Source organism: Doryrhamphus excisus, chromosome 7 (genome assembly GCF_030265055.1).
Source record: "Doryrhamphus excisus isolate RoL2022-K1 chromosome 7, RoL_Dexc_1.0, whole genome shotgun sequence".
Lineage (NCBI taxonomy): Eukaryota > Metazoa > Chordata > Actinopteri > Syngnathiformes > Syngnathidae > Doryrhamphus > Doryrhamphus excisus.
In genome coordinates, this window is record NC_080472.1 from 16,939,819 (window position 1) to 16,960,510 (window position 20,692).

General features: G+C 43.6%; 1 protein-coding gene and 1 long non-coding RNA gene across 2 annotated transcripts in view; one reads left to right on the forward strand and one right to left on the reverse strand.

Moving 5' to 3' along the window:
* The window catches only part of LOC131132445 (uncharacterized), a 68,813-nt gene extending 63,878 nt beyond the window's left edge, over window positions 1-4,935 (reverse strand). The window contains exons 1-2 of the long non-coding RNA XR_009130367.1: window positions 4,916-4,935; window positions 2,980-3,055 (exon numbers count right to left, since the gene is read on the reverse strand). This is a non-coding gene — a long non-coding RNA (uncharacterized LOC131132445). The remainder of the gene's footprint in view (window positions 1-2,979; window positions 3,056-4,915) is intronic.
* A 445-nt stretch (window positions 4,936-5,380) lies between these two features.
* LOC131132443 (leucine-rich repeat neuronal protein 3) lies at window positions 5,381-19,665 on the forward strand. The gene is made up of 2 exons (XM_058078060.1): window positions 5,381-5,633; window positions 16,076-19,665. The coding sequence occupies exon 2, from the start codon at window positions 16,451-16,453 to the stop codon at window positions 18,578-18,580; it is 2,130 nt and encodes a 709-aa protein (XP_057934043.1). The 5' UTR covers window positions 5,381-5,633; window positions 16,076-16,450; the 3' UTR covers window positions 18,581-19,665.
* The last annotated feature ends 1,027 nt before the right edge of the window (window positions 19,666-20,692 follow it).

A 20,692-nucleotide genomic window follows, 5' to 3' on the forward strand; every position in this document is an offset into this window, starting at 1 on the left:
ATTTGGAGTTGCCAATTAACCTAGCATGTTTTTGGAATGTGGGAGGAAACCGGAGTACCCAGAGAAAACCCACGCATGCACGGGGAGAACATGCAAACTCCACAAAAAGATGGCCCAGGGTGGGATTGAACTCAGGTCTCCTAGCTGTGAGGTCTGCGCGCTAACCACACGACTGCCGTGCAGCCCTTAAACCTGTTTATGACCTTCTAAATGTATTATTAGAGCCCTCTGTACATGAAATAACACCCCTATAGTCCCTTATACACTTGAATTACCCAATACTGTAGACATAATGAGAGTAAATAAGCCATTTAAGACATAAATAAGATTAATGTGTGTTTTTGTAAATGTGTTCCAGTGATGGGGATCTGATCTGGGGATGGACAGGAAGGGTTGATCAAGCTGAGTTTTAGTTTGGTGTGGGTTATGACAGCTAATGTGAGGGACTATCGTTCCTGTGTGAGAAAATTCAAACCTGCAATCGAGTCTGTTGTGTCTCACCAAACATTACAGAAACATCACTGACACCTCGTGGCCAGAATTCTACATAGCATCTTTGAATGCGTCTTCTAAATGCCTTATATTTATTCATTTATTCATTCATTGATTTTCTACCGCTTATCCTCACGAGGGTCGCAGGTGGTGCTGGAGCCTATCCCAGCTGTCTTCGGGGGAATAGGCGGGGTACACCCTGGACTGGTGGCCAGCCAATCACAGGGCACATATAGACAAACAACCATTCACACTCACATTCATACCTATGGACAATTTGGAGTGGCCAATTCACCTATTTATTTGTTAATTCTATTGATTTATTAATTCATATAGTATTTATGAGTTGTGGATACTCAATCTGAGAAAAACACCTCCCCCTAAGGTTTTGGGGGAGAATTGCAAGTCTCAAGCTCAGTCCTCAGCACTAATCTCATAACGCCACTACAAAGGTAAATCACATTTCTTTGACATATTTGATCCTCTTTTTTTTAAAGTAGGACAATAATTACTTTCCCTGATAACTAATTAGATTTATGAAGGAGTAATTGTGTTACTAATTCAACTCATTTTAAATAATTTGCCCAAGACCGGTCATAAATGACACATAAGAACCAGTTTGATGTATTTTAAACAATGCAGGCATAACTATATTGCAGGTTAAAGAGCAGCATTGCTTCAAACGTTCCGCTCATGTCAAACAATGTTTTATTCTGCATAGTGTAACATTACATATGCTCAATTCTAACTTTGACAGACACAAACGCTGCACGTTGAAGGGGGAACGCTACAAAAGGTGTCACCTAAAAATAATCCGTTTGATAGGGGCCGTATTCTTATTACAAGAACCTTCAAATCTAACGACAAAGTGCATGTAGAAACACATCATCTGCTGTCATCCTCTGGAGATTTGAGTGAAAAGAGGCAAGCAACGTCACTGGAGACCAAAAAAAAAAAAAAAAACCTGTCTAGGGAAAATAAAAATAGCCTGTCCAATGTATTAACACATTCAAATAGGATGTGAATGTCATGACAACATCTCATACTGCATGGAGAGGAAGTACAAGGTGTGACTGTCACTGGACATACAATACATTAGGTACTTCAACCATGGCACTTTTCAGTAGTCAATGTACTCTATCCACTGAAAGTCACACAAGTCCGACATTTCATATTTTCTATGACAACGTTCTCATTGATAGTGAACTGGGAATTCATTTGGCACTCCCCAATCCTTTTTCATTTTTTAATTCTGACATTCTAACTACTCCCGCTTTTCTCAACCACTTCCCACTATTCCAATTGGAGAATGCTGAACTCATTCAGAGTTATTTTTTCAATGACCACATTTTCATGATATGTAATTCCATTGAAAATGAATGGACAATTTCAATGTCAGCACCTGTTGGTGAAAATTCATTTTAGGTAATATTGGCTGCACGGAGGACTAGTAGTTTGCACGCAGGCCTCGCAGCTAGGAGACCCGAGTTCCATCTCTGTGTGGAGTTTACAAGTACTCCGGTTTCCTCCACCATTCCAAAAACATGTTAGGTTAATTAGCGACTCCAAATTGTCCATAGGTATGAATGTGAGTGTGAATGGTTGTTTGTCTATATGTGCCCTGTGATTGGCTGGCGACCAGTCCAGGGTGTACCGCGCCTCTCGCCAGAAGACAGCTGGGATAGGCTCCAGCACCCCCCACGACCCTTGTGAGGAAAAGCGGTAGAAAATGAATGAATGAATTTAATATTAGGTAATATTGGCTGCACAGTGGATGAGTGGTTCACATGCAGGCCTCACAGCTAGGAAACCCGGGTTCGATTCCACCCTCGGCCATCTCTGTGTGGAGTTTCCAAGTACTCCGGTTCTCTCCCACAATCCAAAAACATGCTAGGTTAATTGGCGACTCCAAATTTTCCATAGGTATGAATGTGAGTGTGAATGGTTGTTTGTCTATATGTGCCCTGGGATTGGCTGGCCACCAGTCCAGGGTGCCTGAAGACAGCTGGGATAGGCTACAGCACCCCCTGTGACCCTTGTGAGGATAAGTGGTAGAAAATGATTATTGTTTTATTGTTTCTGAGGAGAACCATAAATTCTATCATGTTATTACACAAATATTAACACATTTTGGACACTATGCGGTACACTGTTACCAGTTATTAAAGCATTAATTCAAACTTCTATATAAGATGCACACTGACTACTCTACAGTAGTCTTATTTCTAGTATAGTACTACACCTAAGATATAATAAAATGCTTTGTGTGAGATACGGTATGTGTCTGTATACTGCAAGCACTAGCTATTTTTATCACTCTATGCACAGATAGAATGTGTATCAGTAAACAACACATGCGTTAGCCTGTCAGCTTGTTAGTGGACCCACCACACATTGTGAACAATAATAAGAGTGAATCATGGACAGTAGTTAAGCTTGCAGAAAGGATGTCTTTGTAAACACATATAAAGTCAGCAGAAAGCTTACCACTGGATGATTCCCAGTGCTCCTCTGTGGTGTTTCACACTGCAGGTGGCATCACTGCGTATGGACGTAGGGTATTCTGCAGAAAGGTCAAACGTATTTTGAGTTTGTATGGATTAAAAATAAAAGCATAGTGGAAACTTGATGCAGTGTGTCACCATATGGTAATCTACATATTCATCTCCAGCATATAACTGGTTTTGGATGAGAAGAAGCCTCTGCAGTGACAGATGAGGGATGTCTCTCTCGCTGAGAGGCTGCGGATAACCCTGCCCGACCTCCAGGATCATCAGTTTGTAGAACATAGTGTTAGAAAGCCTCCTGGGATCTGAGTGGGGAGCTGTGGAGCTAATAGGTACAGATATCCATTTTCTTCCCTGCTAGCTCGCTGCCTTCTCCTGCACACTGCAAAAAATGTCCACTTGACAATGTTCTTGTTGATTGCTCGGGCTAATTAGTGCTAGCTTATCCATTGATATCATCGTGGCACATTGATGATATTGAAATTAATGAATACAATTATGTGAACTCTCTGGAGTCCGTGACCTTGTATCGGCGGACTATGCAGGCACAGCATAATGACGCAGCGCAACTGATGCTCCGCTTCAAGTCCTGGCAAAACTGCAGACTTCACAATATGTAGCCATCTTTAAACGGTGTAGAGCAGTGTTAACATGTCATTGTGTTGCCATGTTGTTTCTCATTCGTATGCACTTTCGGGGTAGGAAGCCACCCGCTTTGAAAGTGAAAGTAAACAGGCAATGAAACATGAACTCATCATCAATCAATCAAAGGCTGATTGGCTGCACCTCAGTGGTGTTATATTCAGCTTCCTTGAGGTGGACCAAAACATTTCTCTGTTGCAGGGGGACATTTTATTGGTTGTATTTATGACTCTTAACTTTGTTGTTTGCTAAATGTGTATGTGTTTTCGAATTATTATTTTATATGTGCATGCTAACTTATGAGAGGATGTTGATTACACGTTATGTTAGATCAAGGGGTGTCCAACGTGTGGCTGTTTGCAGCTCACGGACCTCTACTCATTTAAAAAATACAATAAAACAGGAAAACTGGCAGAAAATTTGAAATATTGGAATAAATTCCTAATATTAATATATACAATTATGTAAAACTAATTATGTAAAAAATTAGAGGAAAATATTTTAGTTTCTGCAATAATTTTCACAATATTAGTAACAAAACAAATAATAAAATTGCACTTTTTGGAAACTTAGGTTGAGAAAAAGTTGATATTATGAAAATAAAGTAAAACCATTGTGGGAATAAAGTGACAAGACATCCAAAAACAGCTGGAATAGGCTCCAGCATTTCCCCACATCCCCAAAATGGATGGATGAATGGATAAAGTGACAAAATGTTGACAAAAAATACAAGAAGGAAGTTGAAATATTTGTAAAATTGAAAAACAGCAGCAAAAAATAAAAAATGGCAGTGGCAGTGGGGGGGGGGATCGGGCAACTCACCGGCCACCATAGTAGCAACCGCGACAGCTGCAGGACAATTTTTGAGAAACGTGGTATTTCAGCCTAATTGTCGTTTCCACTTGGATGCGTTTCACTGCAGCACACAATTTTAAGTGAGGAAGCAGAAGCAAGCTACCTATTTTGTGTTGGCATTGAAGCGTGATTCTGCACACAAATCTGTTCAGTGTGAGTGCCGATCGGCGTATACTTTCGTTTTATGCCCTATGTGGTTTTGGCCGTCATGATCATGAGCAGAATCCAGAAAATATGGATTGAAAACATGTCAGCTCAGCTATGAATTGCTCCAAAAGACCTCAGTTGTCAACCCTCTCCCCTCAAAAAAAAAAAACAGGTATGTGTTAAAAATGTTATAATCATAAGAAATATTCAAATAACAATAAATAATAATATAAGAATGAATCAATAAATATGAATGTCAGGTATCTGCGTACCACCGTGGTCTCATCTTGGCTACTCCAATGAAAAATGTCTGGCTCCGCCACTGCTCGTCACCTACAACACAAAGCAGATGCAGGCTGTTAAATAACTTGTGAGCATATCAACACGGTTTGGTGAACAAATTAAAATATGAAAGTTGCTCCTATCCTTTGATTTTACCTTATGTGGCCCTTGAAAAGTTTGTACTTTCATCAAACTGTCAGCATAGTAGCAAATTTGACTTGAGTGTGATATTTTACTTGCCTCATTTGCGTACAATTAAGCACGCTTAATCTTCTTTATCCTAAATTCAAGCCACTAAACATTCTCGGAAGACTTTTTGCAGCTAACAGAGAGCTAGTTTCTATGCACATGACTGACAGCTCCTTGCACCCAATAACAGAAAGGATGCAGCCATCTTCTGCGATGTCATTGGCTGACATTTACAAAGGCGGGGCTTTTGGTAATATTAATGACTGGTGAGGAGGCGGCGGGCGGCGCGTCGACGCGGTCATCCTGACACTGTCGACGGGGCGAGAGGGATGCTACCTCCGTCAGGGAAGGACACGCGTGAATCTCTGAGTGAATGTGGACTTTTTTCATATCTTTTCCTCACGTTTGGTGGCGAAAAGGAGATCTGACTAAGAAGGACGGCACGTTGTTCACTGACTAGAGCGGCGCACTTGACAGGGAATATTAGTCGCTGCTTCGAGGGCTGCAATGTTAAATGTGGTAAGTTGATACGCATATCAAGCAGAATAGTGCACGTCGGTGCGCCTTGTGTTGTTGAAGGGCTGAACTGCGCAACGCTCCGCGCAAGTTGACTTAAAAAAAAAAGGCTGCATGACATGGATGAACCATGTTTTCTCAGCACCTTCAGCCATTTTTACCTTTAGTCATGAATTAGGTTAACATATCTGCAAATATGATTAAAAATAATAGCAGAGAAGAAGAGGATGACTATTGTTTTTTTTCTTCTGCATGTATTTCGTTGTATGACGCTCACATGTTCACATGGCATGTTGGATTGGCGCAAAGTGTGGAAGTGAGGCGACGCGCACTTAGCTGCACGTCCCTGGCTGTGCGCACTCCAGACACGTCTCCAAGAAATCCACAGAATGGTGGTCAGCCCCCCCTCCTCCTCCACCACCACCACCTCTTCCTCCTTCCCTCTTCTCTCTGCTTCCTGTTGCCATTTTCTCAGCCTTTTGTTTGGTGTTTCCTCCCCTTTCCCATGCAAAGCTGAACAGATTTGTCTTAGTTGCCCATGAAGGCGTAATTAAAGCAGCCACCGTGAGGCATCTTGGAGCCTCCCTCAGCATCATCACTTGCATGTTGGTGCACACCCACACACCAGGCATGTGGGGCGAGATAGAGAGAGAGCTATGCTCACTCATCTCCAAACCAATAGGATGTTATTTAGAGGCCCATCTCTTAATCCATAATGTAAGTCCTTCATGGAGCTCAGGATGAATAGAACACATTTGGGGCCAGGAATGAACCAAGCCAACATATTTGGTGCTGAGAAGAAGAAAAAAACACACAAAATGACCCTCTAGGGCAGTGCAAGGTAAAGTTCTACAAGGAGTTTATGACTATGAGGTATAGCACTAATAGCCGCCTTCATTATTTTGGGCACATTTGCTCAAAACAAATCGATATTACACGTCCACAACAAGTCATATGCTTAACGTGAGTGGCCCAGGGAATTGCCTATTGATCTCTATTGTGTGTGTGTGTGTGTGTGAAAAGATATTGCAGTGGCCTTGTGGAGGCTTGGGGATCGACAAAGTGTGGGTGTTCTGTATTATGAATTCATCTGTAGGTAGAGGGCAGCAGGTCCCTGCAAGGTGTGGGCGAAGGCGGGTGCTTGCCAAACAAAAACTAATCTCCGGACGTGGTAACGAGATGCCGCAGGATGGCAAAATGCATGTAAAGATATTCCCAATATGGATACGGGGGCTCTGTGATAACATCTTGTTCCATTGAAATACACATTGAAATGGAATAATAGCCTATATATAGCTGACAGATGGAATAAAAACCCTTTTCCAACCAAAAAAGAAGGAAACAAAGAATGTCTTTTGTGAGTGCATATCAAAAGGTCACAATGACATTTGAACTTTTGCATCCAACAGCGCTGAAGCAATCTCGTGTTCATCGATAACACACTCATTTCCTGCACAAAGTGAAGCCGATAAACCGTAATGAGTGTGGACGTATATCACAGTGGAACATGATAGGAACATATTGCAGATTCAGACACGATAAGACGAGGAGGATGACATCTAAAGGGCCTGCTGCGTGGTCCATCTGTTCTGCATTCAGACGGCTACGTATAGCCCCTCGGCGCCCTCCTGCAAAGCTCGATGAATGAATGATGAGATGTCTTTCGCATATCACCGTGTAGGCGGCATATTCCTGCGTATGTAACGGTAACGGCATAATCACAGTTCGGCACGTATATCCGATTTAGTTCAGTTTGAAAATCAGACTCCGAATACACGCACCGTTTTCGGAAAAGGATGCAAAACTGTGCACACACGCTATGTACAAAGCTAGGAGTGAAAAATGCCACACGGAGCAGGTGAAGACTGCAATAAATGCATTTCAGTGGCGTGTAACGATTGATTCTGAACTCCCCGCCTCCGGGCTCATGCCCCCTTGACCGCTCCATATATTATTCATACAAATATAGATGGCGGCGCATCTTTGAGGCAGCACACATGCCACATTTGCACCTGCAGATTCAATTTGGCTCTGACTTTGAGGGATATGCCAGTGGCGCCTCATCCTCCCCCCGCCACCCACCTCCTTTCATTCTGGCCGGCAGCAACACATGGGAAATTATGCAGATTTTTTTGTCAAGACCGAGTGCGCTTATGCTGCCATAGAAATGATTGTCGGAATGTTCGCTATGCCTTTGACCTTATCAGGTGTGCGGTTTTATTCTAATAGATGCAGCAGCGTGTGAATTAAGAAGGGGACCTAGTGGTGCTCTTTCACCGTTTGTTTTTCCACAGGCCAGCGAGGACACCGTCAGCTATTTCAGGTCTGCAAATTCATGCATCTTCAATGTTCCCCGTCTGTGTGCACAGTCATTAATGCAGGATGGTGCGTCGGGCGGTCGATCGCGTTGCATGTGTGCTCACCCACATTGAGCCCAAGGGCAAGTCGTGTCCAGGAAAAGGGCTGGAAAAACCAAAGAAAGGGGTCCTGTGGTTAATTTGGAGCATTGATTTTACATTAACGACCAAGTTGCCAATGATTCATGGCAATGCAAGTGCAGATGTAAGGAGGAGGAAGGAGGGTGGGGGAAGTGTGTGTGTGTGTGGGGGTTCCAGCTGGTATACACACACACACATTGTATACGGTTTGCTTCATTATGCATACATGCTGCATAGAAGGTTTCCTTTAATGGACTTCCTCCTTACCTTGGAGAAAGTATAATAGTAAATCAATGAGGTGAAGGGCAGAGGGAGTGACAGTAAAGCCTTGCAGTGGTACCCACCCACTGAGGGGCTTAACCACAGTATTGGAAGTGGCTTGGTGGTGTCAAGCCAGTGTTACATGCCGCTACATGTGCACTCCCAACATCCATCAGGGCGCACTGCGGGAACATGAGTACTCGAACCGCGCCACAATTCACCGTATTATCACAACATTTGAATGGAATTGAATAAAAACATCACTATGCATATATATGCAAACATTTCTGACACATCAGAAAAGTGTCTGGCTGAAATTAAAATGGACCGCATTCATAACAAGATTACCGATGACGGAAAGCACTTTACAGCAAATTCATATTCATACATTCACAGCGATGGCGGAGGCTGTCACGTAATGTCCCATATATACACTGCTGCGTTTTAAGCATAAGTGTTTTCTTCAAGGGCACATCTTGGGGACATCTTACTAGCAATCACGAGATGACCTCTTCTACCTCTTCATCCACGCCTCCCGCTACACAATGTGGCGTCTATTTACAGTAAATGCACTTGAGAGCAGCTTGGTATGTGCAAAAAAACAACCGTTTGAGAGGTATAGTCCCTAGTAGTGTTTCATGTGTACCCTTAAGCTGCAATAAACTCATTCCATCACCCTTTTTTCGAAGACAACCCCTTCAGAATCGGCCATTTTGATGGGGTTGACAAATTTTAAGAGTGTCTTTTGTCTTTTACCGTGCAGTTACATATTCACCTTTTTGTGCCACTCACGCAAAAAAAAAAAAAAAGATCGGGCATTGAGGTTAATAAAACTTATAAATCCGTATTTGGTATTTACTTAACCGAAAGTCTCCTTTACGTGCAGATTTGTCTACCTCGACATGCGCTTGAAAATGTTGCAAAACTCAGGTGGGTTACATTTGCCGTACTTTCCAAGAAGCTGGTCTGCGGTCAAAGAGACATTAATTTCACCACCACCTTCTACATCAGGGGTGCCAAAATACGACCTGGGCGGGGGGGGCAAACCAAGAGTTTGAATCTGGCCTCCCAAGTTTTATGATGGTATGCTTGTTTATTTCATTATTTGATGTAGTCTGATGTTTAAGATACTATGACACTTTTACAGATAAAAGTGGTGAGCGCGCAGGCCTCACAGCCTGGAGACCTGAGTTCAATTCCACCCTCGGCCATCTCTGTGTGGAGTTTGCACTTTCTCCCTGTGCATGCGTGGGTTTTCTCCCATTTCCTCCCACATTCCAAAAACATGCTAAGTTAATTGGCGACTCCAAATTGTCCATAGGTATGAATGTGAGTGTGAATGGTTGTTTGTCTATATGTGCCCTGTGATTGGCTGGCGACCAGTCCAGGGTGTACCCCGCCTCTCTCGTGAGGATAAGCAGTAGAAAATGAATGAATTCCAGATGGACTGTTGGTCTTAAAATAGTGTGTGTGTAGCAAATACATTGTCTACTCCGCCGGCCAATTTTGCTAACTCGATGCAGCCCACAAGTCAAGTTCTACATCCGTCCATTTTCTATGCCGCTTTGTAAAGCGACAAGACAAGGAGGATGGACAAAATGTCTATTTCTGTCTTAGCTATTGACAGTGCCCTTACTGCTTGAATGGGCACTAATAGGGAACATAAGAAGGCAGGGTCACAAAAGGGCCTTGAAGAGCAGTGATAAAAACGATTCTAATGGCTGTGCAAACTTCCGAACAAGGAAACGCAAGAGCTTCTAAGACGTTCTAGGAAACCGTGACTCCTCTGTTTAAAAGGAGGCAATTTGACCGTGCCCCATTTTCCACATACATCTGACCTTTATGTCTTCCACCCAGTTTTAAAACCACTCAGCAGATGCAACAGCGCCTTGTTACACACCGCTTAAACCGTCCAGCCCTTGTAATCACCTCCCCCTGGGCCAATATGCTCACCACCAAAACCTTTTCCACTGCTGACAAATTCCCCTCAAACGCGCGCCGTCGCCCACACCTATAGCGTACTTTTGTATAAGAAGTAATTTTATTTTTTACAGGAACTCTAGGTCACCCTGTAACCACACGGGGCACTGATGAATACCCAACCTGCGGCAAAGCAATCATCTTTATGTCCTTGCTCCACTAAATCCCATCCAAGCTCCATGAAGCCAGAGGGAAGATTTATACCTCTTCTCAATAAACAGCATAAAACAAACAGTTCTGCCTGGGCCGTCGGGGCAACATGGCCGACTTGAGTCAGGCGGCCGAGCTTGAATTAGCACTGACCGACTCTTTGGGCCCCTTGGTGTGCACACTCGTTAATTTAAAGTGGTCATATCTCACTGGTCTCCAATCAAAGTGTATTTGTACCATTACTGTCCGGAAGAGCATGTGAGCGTAATGGAGGTGGACCCAGTGGGAAAGTAAGCGTGAGGCGCTGCCAAGAACTGAATGAAAAAGCTTTTCACCTTGACAGCGCGTGAACTGTGTGGAAAACTCATCCAAATTCCGGTATATCATTATTAGGCAGCAGGGCAAACGTGACTGGAAATGAGCTACAAATTGCACAAGGTTCCCAAATAAAACATTTTTAAAAATGGCCGCCACTAGGGGTGGTGATGGGCAGGTCTTTAGGGGGGCCAATAAAACACAGGCCAAATACTGGCCATTTAACAACTTCAATGCAGATTTGTCATAACATATTAGTTGCTATGGTTACGGTCATCTTTAAAAATTCATTCATTCATTTTCTACCGCTTTTCCTCACGAGGGTCGCGGGGGGTGCTGGAGCCTATCCCAGCTGTCTTCGGGCGAGAGGCGGGGTACACCCCAGACTGGTCGCCAGCCAATCACAGGGCACATATAGACAAACAACCATTCACACTCACATTCATACTTATGGACAATTTGGAGTCGCCAATTGGAATTGAATGCGGGTCTCCCTAGCTGTGAGGCCTGCGTGCTAACCACCAATAACAGGCTTCAGATGAATCAACTAAGAAAATCTAACAACCCCTGTGGTCAGTAGTCATGTGGCATGAATGGATCAGCTGTCCAATAGCTGGTACAGTACATGGCAAGTTACTTCAAAGAAATTAACACATGCTCTTTGGTCATTTATGAATTGATATTGATACTTTATTAGAGTAAATCGATGCTGCCAATTATTCACCTGGCACTTTTCAACATGGCGGCAGGACTCAGCAGTTGCCAGATTGTATCTCAAGCATAACCTGTCCTCGTTCTGGACAACTCTTTCTGGCTTTTAACCATGTGCAAAGTGAGTAATTTTATCCCGCTTTGGTTACTCCTATAGCGTCTTGGTTTCTGTGTTTCATGTTTTTTTTTTTTTTTGCTCGTGCTTTTTGTATTTTCTGTCTGGCTTTTGCTGGCAGTTTGTTTTGTTCGTTGCCTTTTGGACTCTGACCTTGTATTTTGTTGTTCACTTTTTACCTCCTGGTGAGGACACCTTTTGTATTATTAAATATTTTGGTTACTTTCAGATCATGTCTTGTCTGCATCGGGGTCCACACACTGGCTAGCACCGTTCCTAACACTAGCTATAACATTGCACTGCCCAAAAAAAAAAAAAATTTGTTGTAATCATATTATTCCAAATAAATGTACCAGTTGTACTAGTTGTACCAGGAATTAAAATGAACAAGAAACTGAAGAAATATATATTTTGTCCATGTCTTTATAATAAATAATGGTTCCGATTGTGAAAGTGCAACAGTAACAGTTTGAAGAGTTATTTGCTGAAGTGCAGCATTAATAGTCAGCCTACCAATTCTTGTCTATTGTTAAATATTGCAGTATTGCACTATTGTGCATGCATATAACAAGGAGACCTGTTTTAAATTTTGGAAATGTGTATCCCTTGTGAAGGAGTCATTCGCGTTAGTCCAATCTATTGACTAAATAAGGCTACACAGTGGAACCTTGGTTAGTGTCATGAATTCCTTCCAGAAGGTCTATACTCTAATGGAAAGGCACATTAGCCATTAAATCCATGCTTTTCCCTTAAGAAATAATCTAAATTCAATGAGACAAAACTCATTTTTATAGTTGTATATGCAGAAATTCATATCAATGTATATCGATGATGAATGAAAAAGATGAATTAAAGGCTACTTTTATCGTCACTGAAGACATGATTCTTAACGTGACTGTTCCCAAAGACATGATTTGGCAGCAAGATCAACAACCACCAACATATTCCTGTTATTTCTTGTATTCAGTAGTGTTTCTCACCTCAGTAACTCCAAAGAAATCCGAAGAAAGTTACAAGGTACTGCTGAATTGAAGAAATAACTCATGGGATAACAGAAAGGTGGTGGTTGATCTTGCTGCCACATCGTGTCTTTGGAAACAGTCATGACTTCAGTGAGGGCAAAGGTAACCTTCAATTTACATTTATTTATTTCTTTCATTTGTCATTTACATGCATTTGGAATTGTTTTTAAAAACACAATCATTACCTGGCACTAAATAGTTTGTGTTAACATTTAGGAGCATCAATAACAGTCATAGTAATAGCTAATTGGTTGTTAACAAGGAAGGATGGTTTGTGATGACAAATACATGAAAATATTCGGACAGTGTAACAACATGACAAGAGGCGCGCTATATTGTACGCTAATAGCAGAATGCACGCAAACAGAGACAAAACTGTGGCTTCAATTTTCAACAGTAACCAAAAAACATGCAAACCGGGGCGGACACTAACTGAGGGTACACTATAACTTCATTTGCGGGGTGCTGGAGCCTATCCCAGCTGTCTTCAGACAAGAGGCGGGTACACCCTGGACTGGTGGCCAGCCAATCACAGGGCACATATAGACAAACAACCATTCACACTCACATTCATACCTATGGACAATTTGGAGTCGCTAATTAACCTAGCATGTTTTTTGGAATGTGGGAGGAAACCGGAGTACCCGGAGAAAACGTGCAAACTCCATAGAGATGGCCGAGGGTGGAGTTGAACTCGGGTCTCCTAGCTGTGTGGCCTGCGCGTTACCCACTCGGCCTGTTTAATTAATCATTCATTCATTTTCTACCACTTCTCCTTACGAGGGTCGCGGGGGGTGCTGGAGCCTATCCTAGCTGTCTTCGGCTGAGAGGCGGGGTACACCCTGGACTAGTCGCCAGCCAATCACAAGGCACATATAGACAAACAACCATTCACACTCACATTCATACCTATGGACAATTTGGAGTCGCCAATTAGCCTAGCATGTTTTTGGAATGCAGGAGGAAACCGGAGAGAACACGGGGAGAACATGCAAACTCCACACAGAGATGGCCGAGGATGGAATCTAACTCGGGTCTCCAAGCTGTGTGGCCTGCTTGCTAACCACTCGGCAGCTGCTTCATTTTTCAATGGTAACCAAAAAACATGCAAACCGGGGCGGACGCTAACTGAGGTTTCACTTTATTTTTGTATTTTGACATTTAAGATATCTTGTATACACTATAACTCATTAAACAACAAATTCCACGATTGTATCTACAGTCTTAAACACTGCTTATTGGTCCGTATTTCATTTGAAAGGCCAATTGCTCCAATACAGGAGCAACAAAATAATGAAAGATCGTTTGCAAGCTCTGCTTCTTATCGGCACTATTGCAAGCCATGACGTCTGCTAGCCAAATGCTGGGCTGCACTGTATTAGTTTATGGAGTGAACGTATGACTATGGCCAGTTACCTGGGAACTCACCTTACCTCCATGAGTGAGCACCGTACCCCGACCGCTAAGCCTTCCCTGAGCAAATATCTATGCGTTAGTACACTTTCAAGTCATTTGGCCGTACATTGCCAGCTGTTGATTATGCAATTCTCAGGCGTACCTGGCGCAGATTGCAAGCATCGATCTCGTAATTATATTTGCCCCAACAATATTAGCACATTTGTCCAACGGCAGCCAAAAGCCAGTGTGAACGCCAAACACTTTTCTTGCTTTAAAAGGCAACATTGGCTTTGCTGCGCTCCTCTCCACTGTCTCGGGGGTTGCAGAGATCAACACATCGCCGATTGGATGACAGGCTGCTCTTCTTTGGCTCGGATCCACATTCCAACTCTGCAGTGTGCAGTGCTTTGTGGGAAATTAGTTTTTTTTTTACTGCGGCGAAGGGGTTACTGCTGACCACTAACCAAAACTCGGACAGTAAATCTGCTTCTTCCACTCACGCACATCAAACCACACTATCGTCTTATTCTTTAGCGCCGATGATGAGTCAGTATTCGATTTGTGTCTTTTGTTCTGTGTTTTTCTTTGACATTTTGCTTGTTTGTTTTAAAAATCGTATCATGCTTTCTTTTTATTTACCAGTCCCACAGAGGTTTGGCAGAAACGATGCTCAAAAAGGATGGGAACACTAATTTAAAGCACATTTGTTGTCTGTTCCCTGTGGTACATTTAGGAGTAACACGCATTCTGATATTAGCTATCAGATACAAGCATTTAGTCAATGACCAGATACATTTATTGCCAAGGAATTGTGTTTGCGAGCCACACCATCTTGTAAATTGTTCAGTTAAGCCCCCCTAATCCCGTCCTACATTTAATCAATGCTGGCACTATAGTGTTAAACAAAAAAAAAAAAGGCTAATGATTGGCTTTCTGAAAGCAGGGCGTCGCTCCCAGTAGCCGGAGTGATCCACAGTGAAGCGCAAGTGCATTGGAAGCGAAGCAAAGTCTGTTTTATCAGAACACTCTGGGTGTTGCAGCTTATTAAAGTGCCAGTTTGCGTTAGAAAAACACTCCAAGCCCTTCCACCTGCCCCGCGTTCCCATCTCACACACCCAGTCTCCACTCAAGGCTGGAGCAAAGGTTGAGAAATGAACCTCTTGGCTTGGCTTTTCCAGCAGAGCAAACGGCCACGTTTTCTGCGGCGTTCGCTGACTATTTATTTATATTTTTCCATTGTATTTTATTCCCCCGGCCTCTCCCTTGTGGCCACTGAGGTGGAAACGCCGACCGTGATGAAATGAAACCATTTCTCTTTTCTTGTTCTCGCTTTGCAGCTGTCGTCACACTTCATCCTTTTTTTTCTCTTCGCCACTCTCACCAAAAATATCATCAGCACCATCAAAAGAAGTCTCTTCATTAAGAGGCATTAAAAATGTCGTTGTCGGGACTAAAGCCGCACAGGCAATGTATATACAGTAGATATATGTCCACAATACGTGATAATAAGAATAACAGCAATCATATATTCAGGCTTGTGTGCGTTTAATGTGTGCCATCTCCCTCATGTCAAAAATGAAAATCATCACCGTGATTCATTTTACAATGCAATTAACGGCCAAATGAATTAAATTACACGTCACATCATTTCCATTGTTGCCGTTTGTGTCATCAAACAGCAATAAAAAATAAAAAAAAAGCCAAGCACCTGGGTGAAGTTTGCAGTGTGTCTGGCTGCCTGTAGACTTGTTGCTATGGTGACGAACATCTTCCAGTGTTCCCTAGCAGCTTGCCATACAGCTAACACTTCAGCTCAAGGGTACGCGCCATTGAGGAATCTTAATAAAGCTTTGGTTTTGACCAATAAAAGAACAAATGTCATTTTGAAAGAGAAGAAGGTCAAGCATTTTTAATAGTATGGCTCTGTGTTAAAGCCAGTATGTATAAATGTCAACATATATCACAGTTCAGATAATAAATGTCAATACGTCCAGATCTTTCTTTCAGACTTGACACCATAGCCACCCTGATTCATGTCTCGTTTGTCGTTTGTAGGTTGGAATGGACTGGGCTACGGACACCGGCAGTTAGGAGCGTCAGTCGGCGAAGAGAGCTTTTAAATGGACGCCGAGAAGTGTGCTTAGCATACATCCGGCTTCCTCCGGTCTACCTGACTGCAGCTTTGGCCCCGCACCCTGACTTTGAGTGATTAGTCATTGCCTCCAAGGGCAATTGCACGGCAAGACAACAAGAAAAAAAAAAAAAACAAGGAGAAACTCTCGGGAGTTGGGAGCCCTGCCGCAGTGGATGGTGGAGGTGGTGGCAGAGGTGGTGAGTCATTCGCCTCGGCAGATGCAACAAATTATTCATCATCCGTGAACAGCCCAGAATACATAATTTACGAGGACCAATTTCCGACTGGAGACCAATATGAAGGACGTGTCATTTGTGGATCGTCTCTTTGTCAGCTTGGCCGTGGCCTCTTTTGTTGTGGCCACTGACAAAAGGCCAGACTGCCCAAAACTCTGCATATGTGAGATTAGACCCTGGTTTTCTCCCATTTCCGTATACATGGAAGCACACACTGTTGACTGTAATGATTTGGGACTATTTAACATGCCGGAGAAACTACCCGCGGGCACGCAAGTACTGCTGCTGCAGACAAACAATGTTGCCAAAATTGACAGACCCTTGGATTACCTGGCCAACATCACAGAGATTGATCTATCGCAAAACAACGTCTCATCCATGAGCGAAATCCATCTAGGGACTCTGCCTCGGCTGCTGTCCCTACACATGGAGGAGAACCGAATACAAGAGCTGCCTGACCGCTGTCTGGCGGAGCTGGCTAATCTTCAAGAGCTCTATCTCAATCACAACCTAATCTCCTCCATTTCCCAACTGGCTTTCCAGGGTCTCGGCAAGCTCCTACGCCTCCACCTCAACTCAAACAAGCTGCAAAGCATCCGCAGAGAGTGGTTCGACCCCATGCCGAATCTGGAGATTCTGATGATCGGGGAGAACCCGGTGCTGTCCATCGACGAGATGAACTTCAAACCTCTCAGCAGCCTGCGGAGTCTCGTTCTCACCAGAATGAATTTGTCTCAGCTCCCCGACAAAGCTTTGGCCGGCCTGGATAACTTGGAGAGCATTTCTTTCTATGACAACACCTTCCCCGAGGTGCCACATTCCGCCCTGAGAAACGCAAAAAACCTGAAGTTTTTGGATCTAAATAAAAACCCAATAGCAAGGATACAGCGAGGGGATTTTGTGGACATGCTTCATTTAAAAGAGCTAGGGATTAATAGCATGCCGGAGCTTGTTTCCATTGACAGCTTTGCACTGAATAATCTGCCTGAGCTGACCAAAATAGAAGCCACCAACAACCCCAAACTGTCCTATATTCATCCTAACGCGTTCTACAAGTTGCCCCGGCTGGAGACACTAATGCTAAACGGCAATGCTCTCAGTGCCCTACACAGAATAACCGTGGAATCGCTCCCGAATCTCAGAGAGGTTAGTATGCACAGCAACCCCATCCGCTGCGACTGCGTGGTACGCTGGATGAACATGAACAAGACCAACATTCGCTTCATGGAGCCTGACTCGTTGTACTGTGTCGAGCCTCCGGAGTACGAGGGCCAGCATGTCCGACAGGTGCACTTCAGGGAGATGATGGAGATTTGTCTGCCGCTCATATCTCCGGAAAGCATGCCCGGGCATATTAAAGTGCACAGCGGGAGCTCGGTGTCGCTCCATTGCCGAGCTTTTGCTGAACCGGAGCCGGACATCTACTGGATCACTCCGTCCGGGGGTAAAGTTCTCCCCAACACCGTGTCCGATAAGTTCTACATGCATCCGGAGGGGACTTTTGACATTTATGACATCACGGAAAAAGAAGCGGGTCCCTACACGTGTGTGGCTCACAACCTAGTTGGTGCTGATCTGAAGTCAGTGTCAGTGGAGGTGAATGGATATTTCCCCCACGCTGCAAATGGCTCTCTAAGTGTCAAGATCAACACAGTGGAGACAAACTCCATCTTGATTTCCTGGAAGGCCAGCCCGGGAACTCTGGCTCCCAACATCAAGTGGTACACGCTCTCCGCCGCTAACCATCCCGCCGCATCATTTTCCACCAGGGTTCCCTCAGACGTGCAAATCTACAACCTCACCCGACTCAGCCCCGCTACTCAGTACAAAGTGTGCGTGGACGTTCGCAGCATCCACTACAAACACGACACCAAATGCGTCAGCGTCACCACCAAGGGATTAGATCTTACGGCCAAGGACACGGAAAAATGGGACACGGCGCTAATCACGGCCTTTGGTGTGCTCCTGGCTGGGATTTCAGTGGGCTGTCTGCTTATTTATGCATCTCTGAGGATCCACCAACTTAATGGGGATTTAAGGAAATGCGACTCCAAAGCTTTGCTGTCACCAGCGGAAGCCGCTGCTGGACACGCTCCTTTTTTTGCCAGGCTGTGGTTTTCAGGTAGGGCGCTGCCAAGCGGAGTGGAAGTGAAAGCCACAGTCATACACGTGTCTGACGACGCCTTTTAAGGAGATGATTGGACGTGACTTTGGGGGTGGAGGGAGGGGGGAGGGCAGGGGTGGACAACATTCAGCGACATCGCTGATCCCCCCAGCTCGGACGCTATTGATGTGGACTGGGATGGAACAGTTCTGCTCTCCCAGCTTCGACCCCAACTGAAGGGGTTTGCTTTGGAACTGTAAGACGCAGCAAAGCATCAAAGCATCCGCATCAACCAGATGGGGCATTGACTGCCACAAGACATTATTTAAGCGCAGAAACACAGATGGTGGAAGAAAAGTGATGACGATGATGATGATGACACTGGAGGAGGGTGGGCTCTCTTGTAACTGACTGTTAAATTTGTCCAGAGTTGTGGAAATGTCCGTGTGGTCCCAAGCAATACCGTCTGTGCTTTGTCGAACATCCATAGACGAGTTAGAGATACACTAATAACACCTGTCTATATTGGGGAGGGCGATATAGTAGACTAGACGAATAACAGTGAACTATGGTGTAAAGCCTTTTGATGAAACATACCCCCCGCCCCCCCTTCCCCTCTTTTTCTATTTAAACCAGATTCTTGATTTTTTTCATGGAAATATTGTTATATATTCTAATATGTTACCGCAAATCCTCTGTATCTGAACACTTTGAATTGGCTTTACATGAACACGTTCGATTACAGTGTAAGCTTAATGACTTTCAGCTACAAAATGGCTATCAAGGGAAGAAATGTGTGTCGTACAACGAGTTGGGTCGGTTGTTGTTTTGTGGCGGTAGTTTGGTATGCCCTGGTAAGTGCCTAAAATGAACTACATGAGGACGAACAAAAAAAGGAACCGGGACGACTATGAGAGCCGCAGCAAAATAAGAAGAGAAAGACTACATACTCATTGCAGAAGCAAAGCAGTACATCTCCAGTACGACGTGTGAAGAATACCCTGTCAGTATTTTTAGCAAACATATTTTAAAGATATTTCGTTGTTGCTTTGGGTGTAAAAGTTAAAAAGCCATTTTTATATTCTAACTGTTCTATATGTGATCTATGGGCACAACAGACTAAGGGAGTGCTGAGAAAAAAAATAAATGTCATTGTTTCTTTTACAAACCATTGCTAACGCTTGCTTGTTTTTTTTTTATGCCTCAATTATGATCATGCTGGACAAAAAAAAGCCCGACTTTGGACGATACCACTTTTTTTTTATTAATGACATGAGGTAGTTCTTTTAAATTTAAATAACATTTTAGAAAATTGATGTCCAAACTACTAAATGATGTCAGTCCATTCATCCATTTTCTTCCCCTTATCCGGGATTCAGTTCATGGGGAAGCTGGGCATGCCCAGAACCCCTCACCAGGGAAGCTAGATACTCCCCGAGCTGGCTCCTCTCGAAGTGAAGGAGATCTCTACTCTTAGCCCCTCATTGATGACTGAGATCCGCACCCGATCTCTTTGGGTGAGTCCAGGCATGCGACAGAGGAAACTCATCTCCGGTGCTTACAACCACGATCGCGTTCTTTCAATCATGACCCAAAGCGCTCCTCTTTGAATATGCAATATCAGTTCTTTAGTGTATTATTTTCATATGTAAAAGACAAAACTTGGATGACACAATAGCCACTTTTACATGAGGAGTTTTTCCGCTTTCTGAATGGAATCTTTCCAAATGACTTTTCCGAAAACAATGGTATACATGGAAAAGAATATTCCAATCTCTTGTCCACATGCGCCGGTATAATCAACCAGAATAGTCAATGGGGCACATCAACATCATGTGATACCAACTTTTCTTTCACTTGTTGGAGTGAACTCCGGTTTGCCAGTTTTTTAGTTTGGATCAAAAACAAACTTTCCGCAGCAGTCCAGTGCCGATTGCTTGCCTCCATTTTTAAAATCGAGCTGTGTGTTACGTCATATCTGAGCATCTGCTGAAAGAACGCACCCGGGATAAATTTAAACAGGAAAAGATCAAATTCAATCTCGCTAATATTTTATCATTAAACTCGGGACATGTTTTATATAGATACGTATAGATTTTCTTTTTAAAGAAAAACTGGACTTGTGAATAAAGTATAGAAGGGTTTGGATTCCGAAAGCTGCTTGCCAACCGCCAATAAACAACAGAAGAAGAAAAACA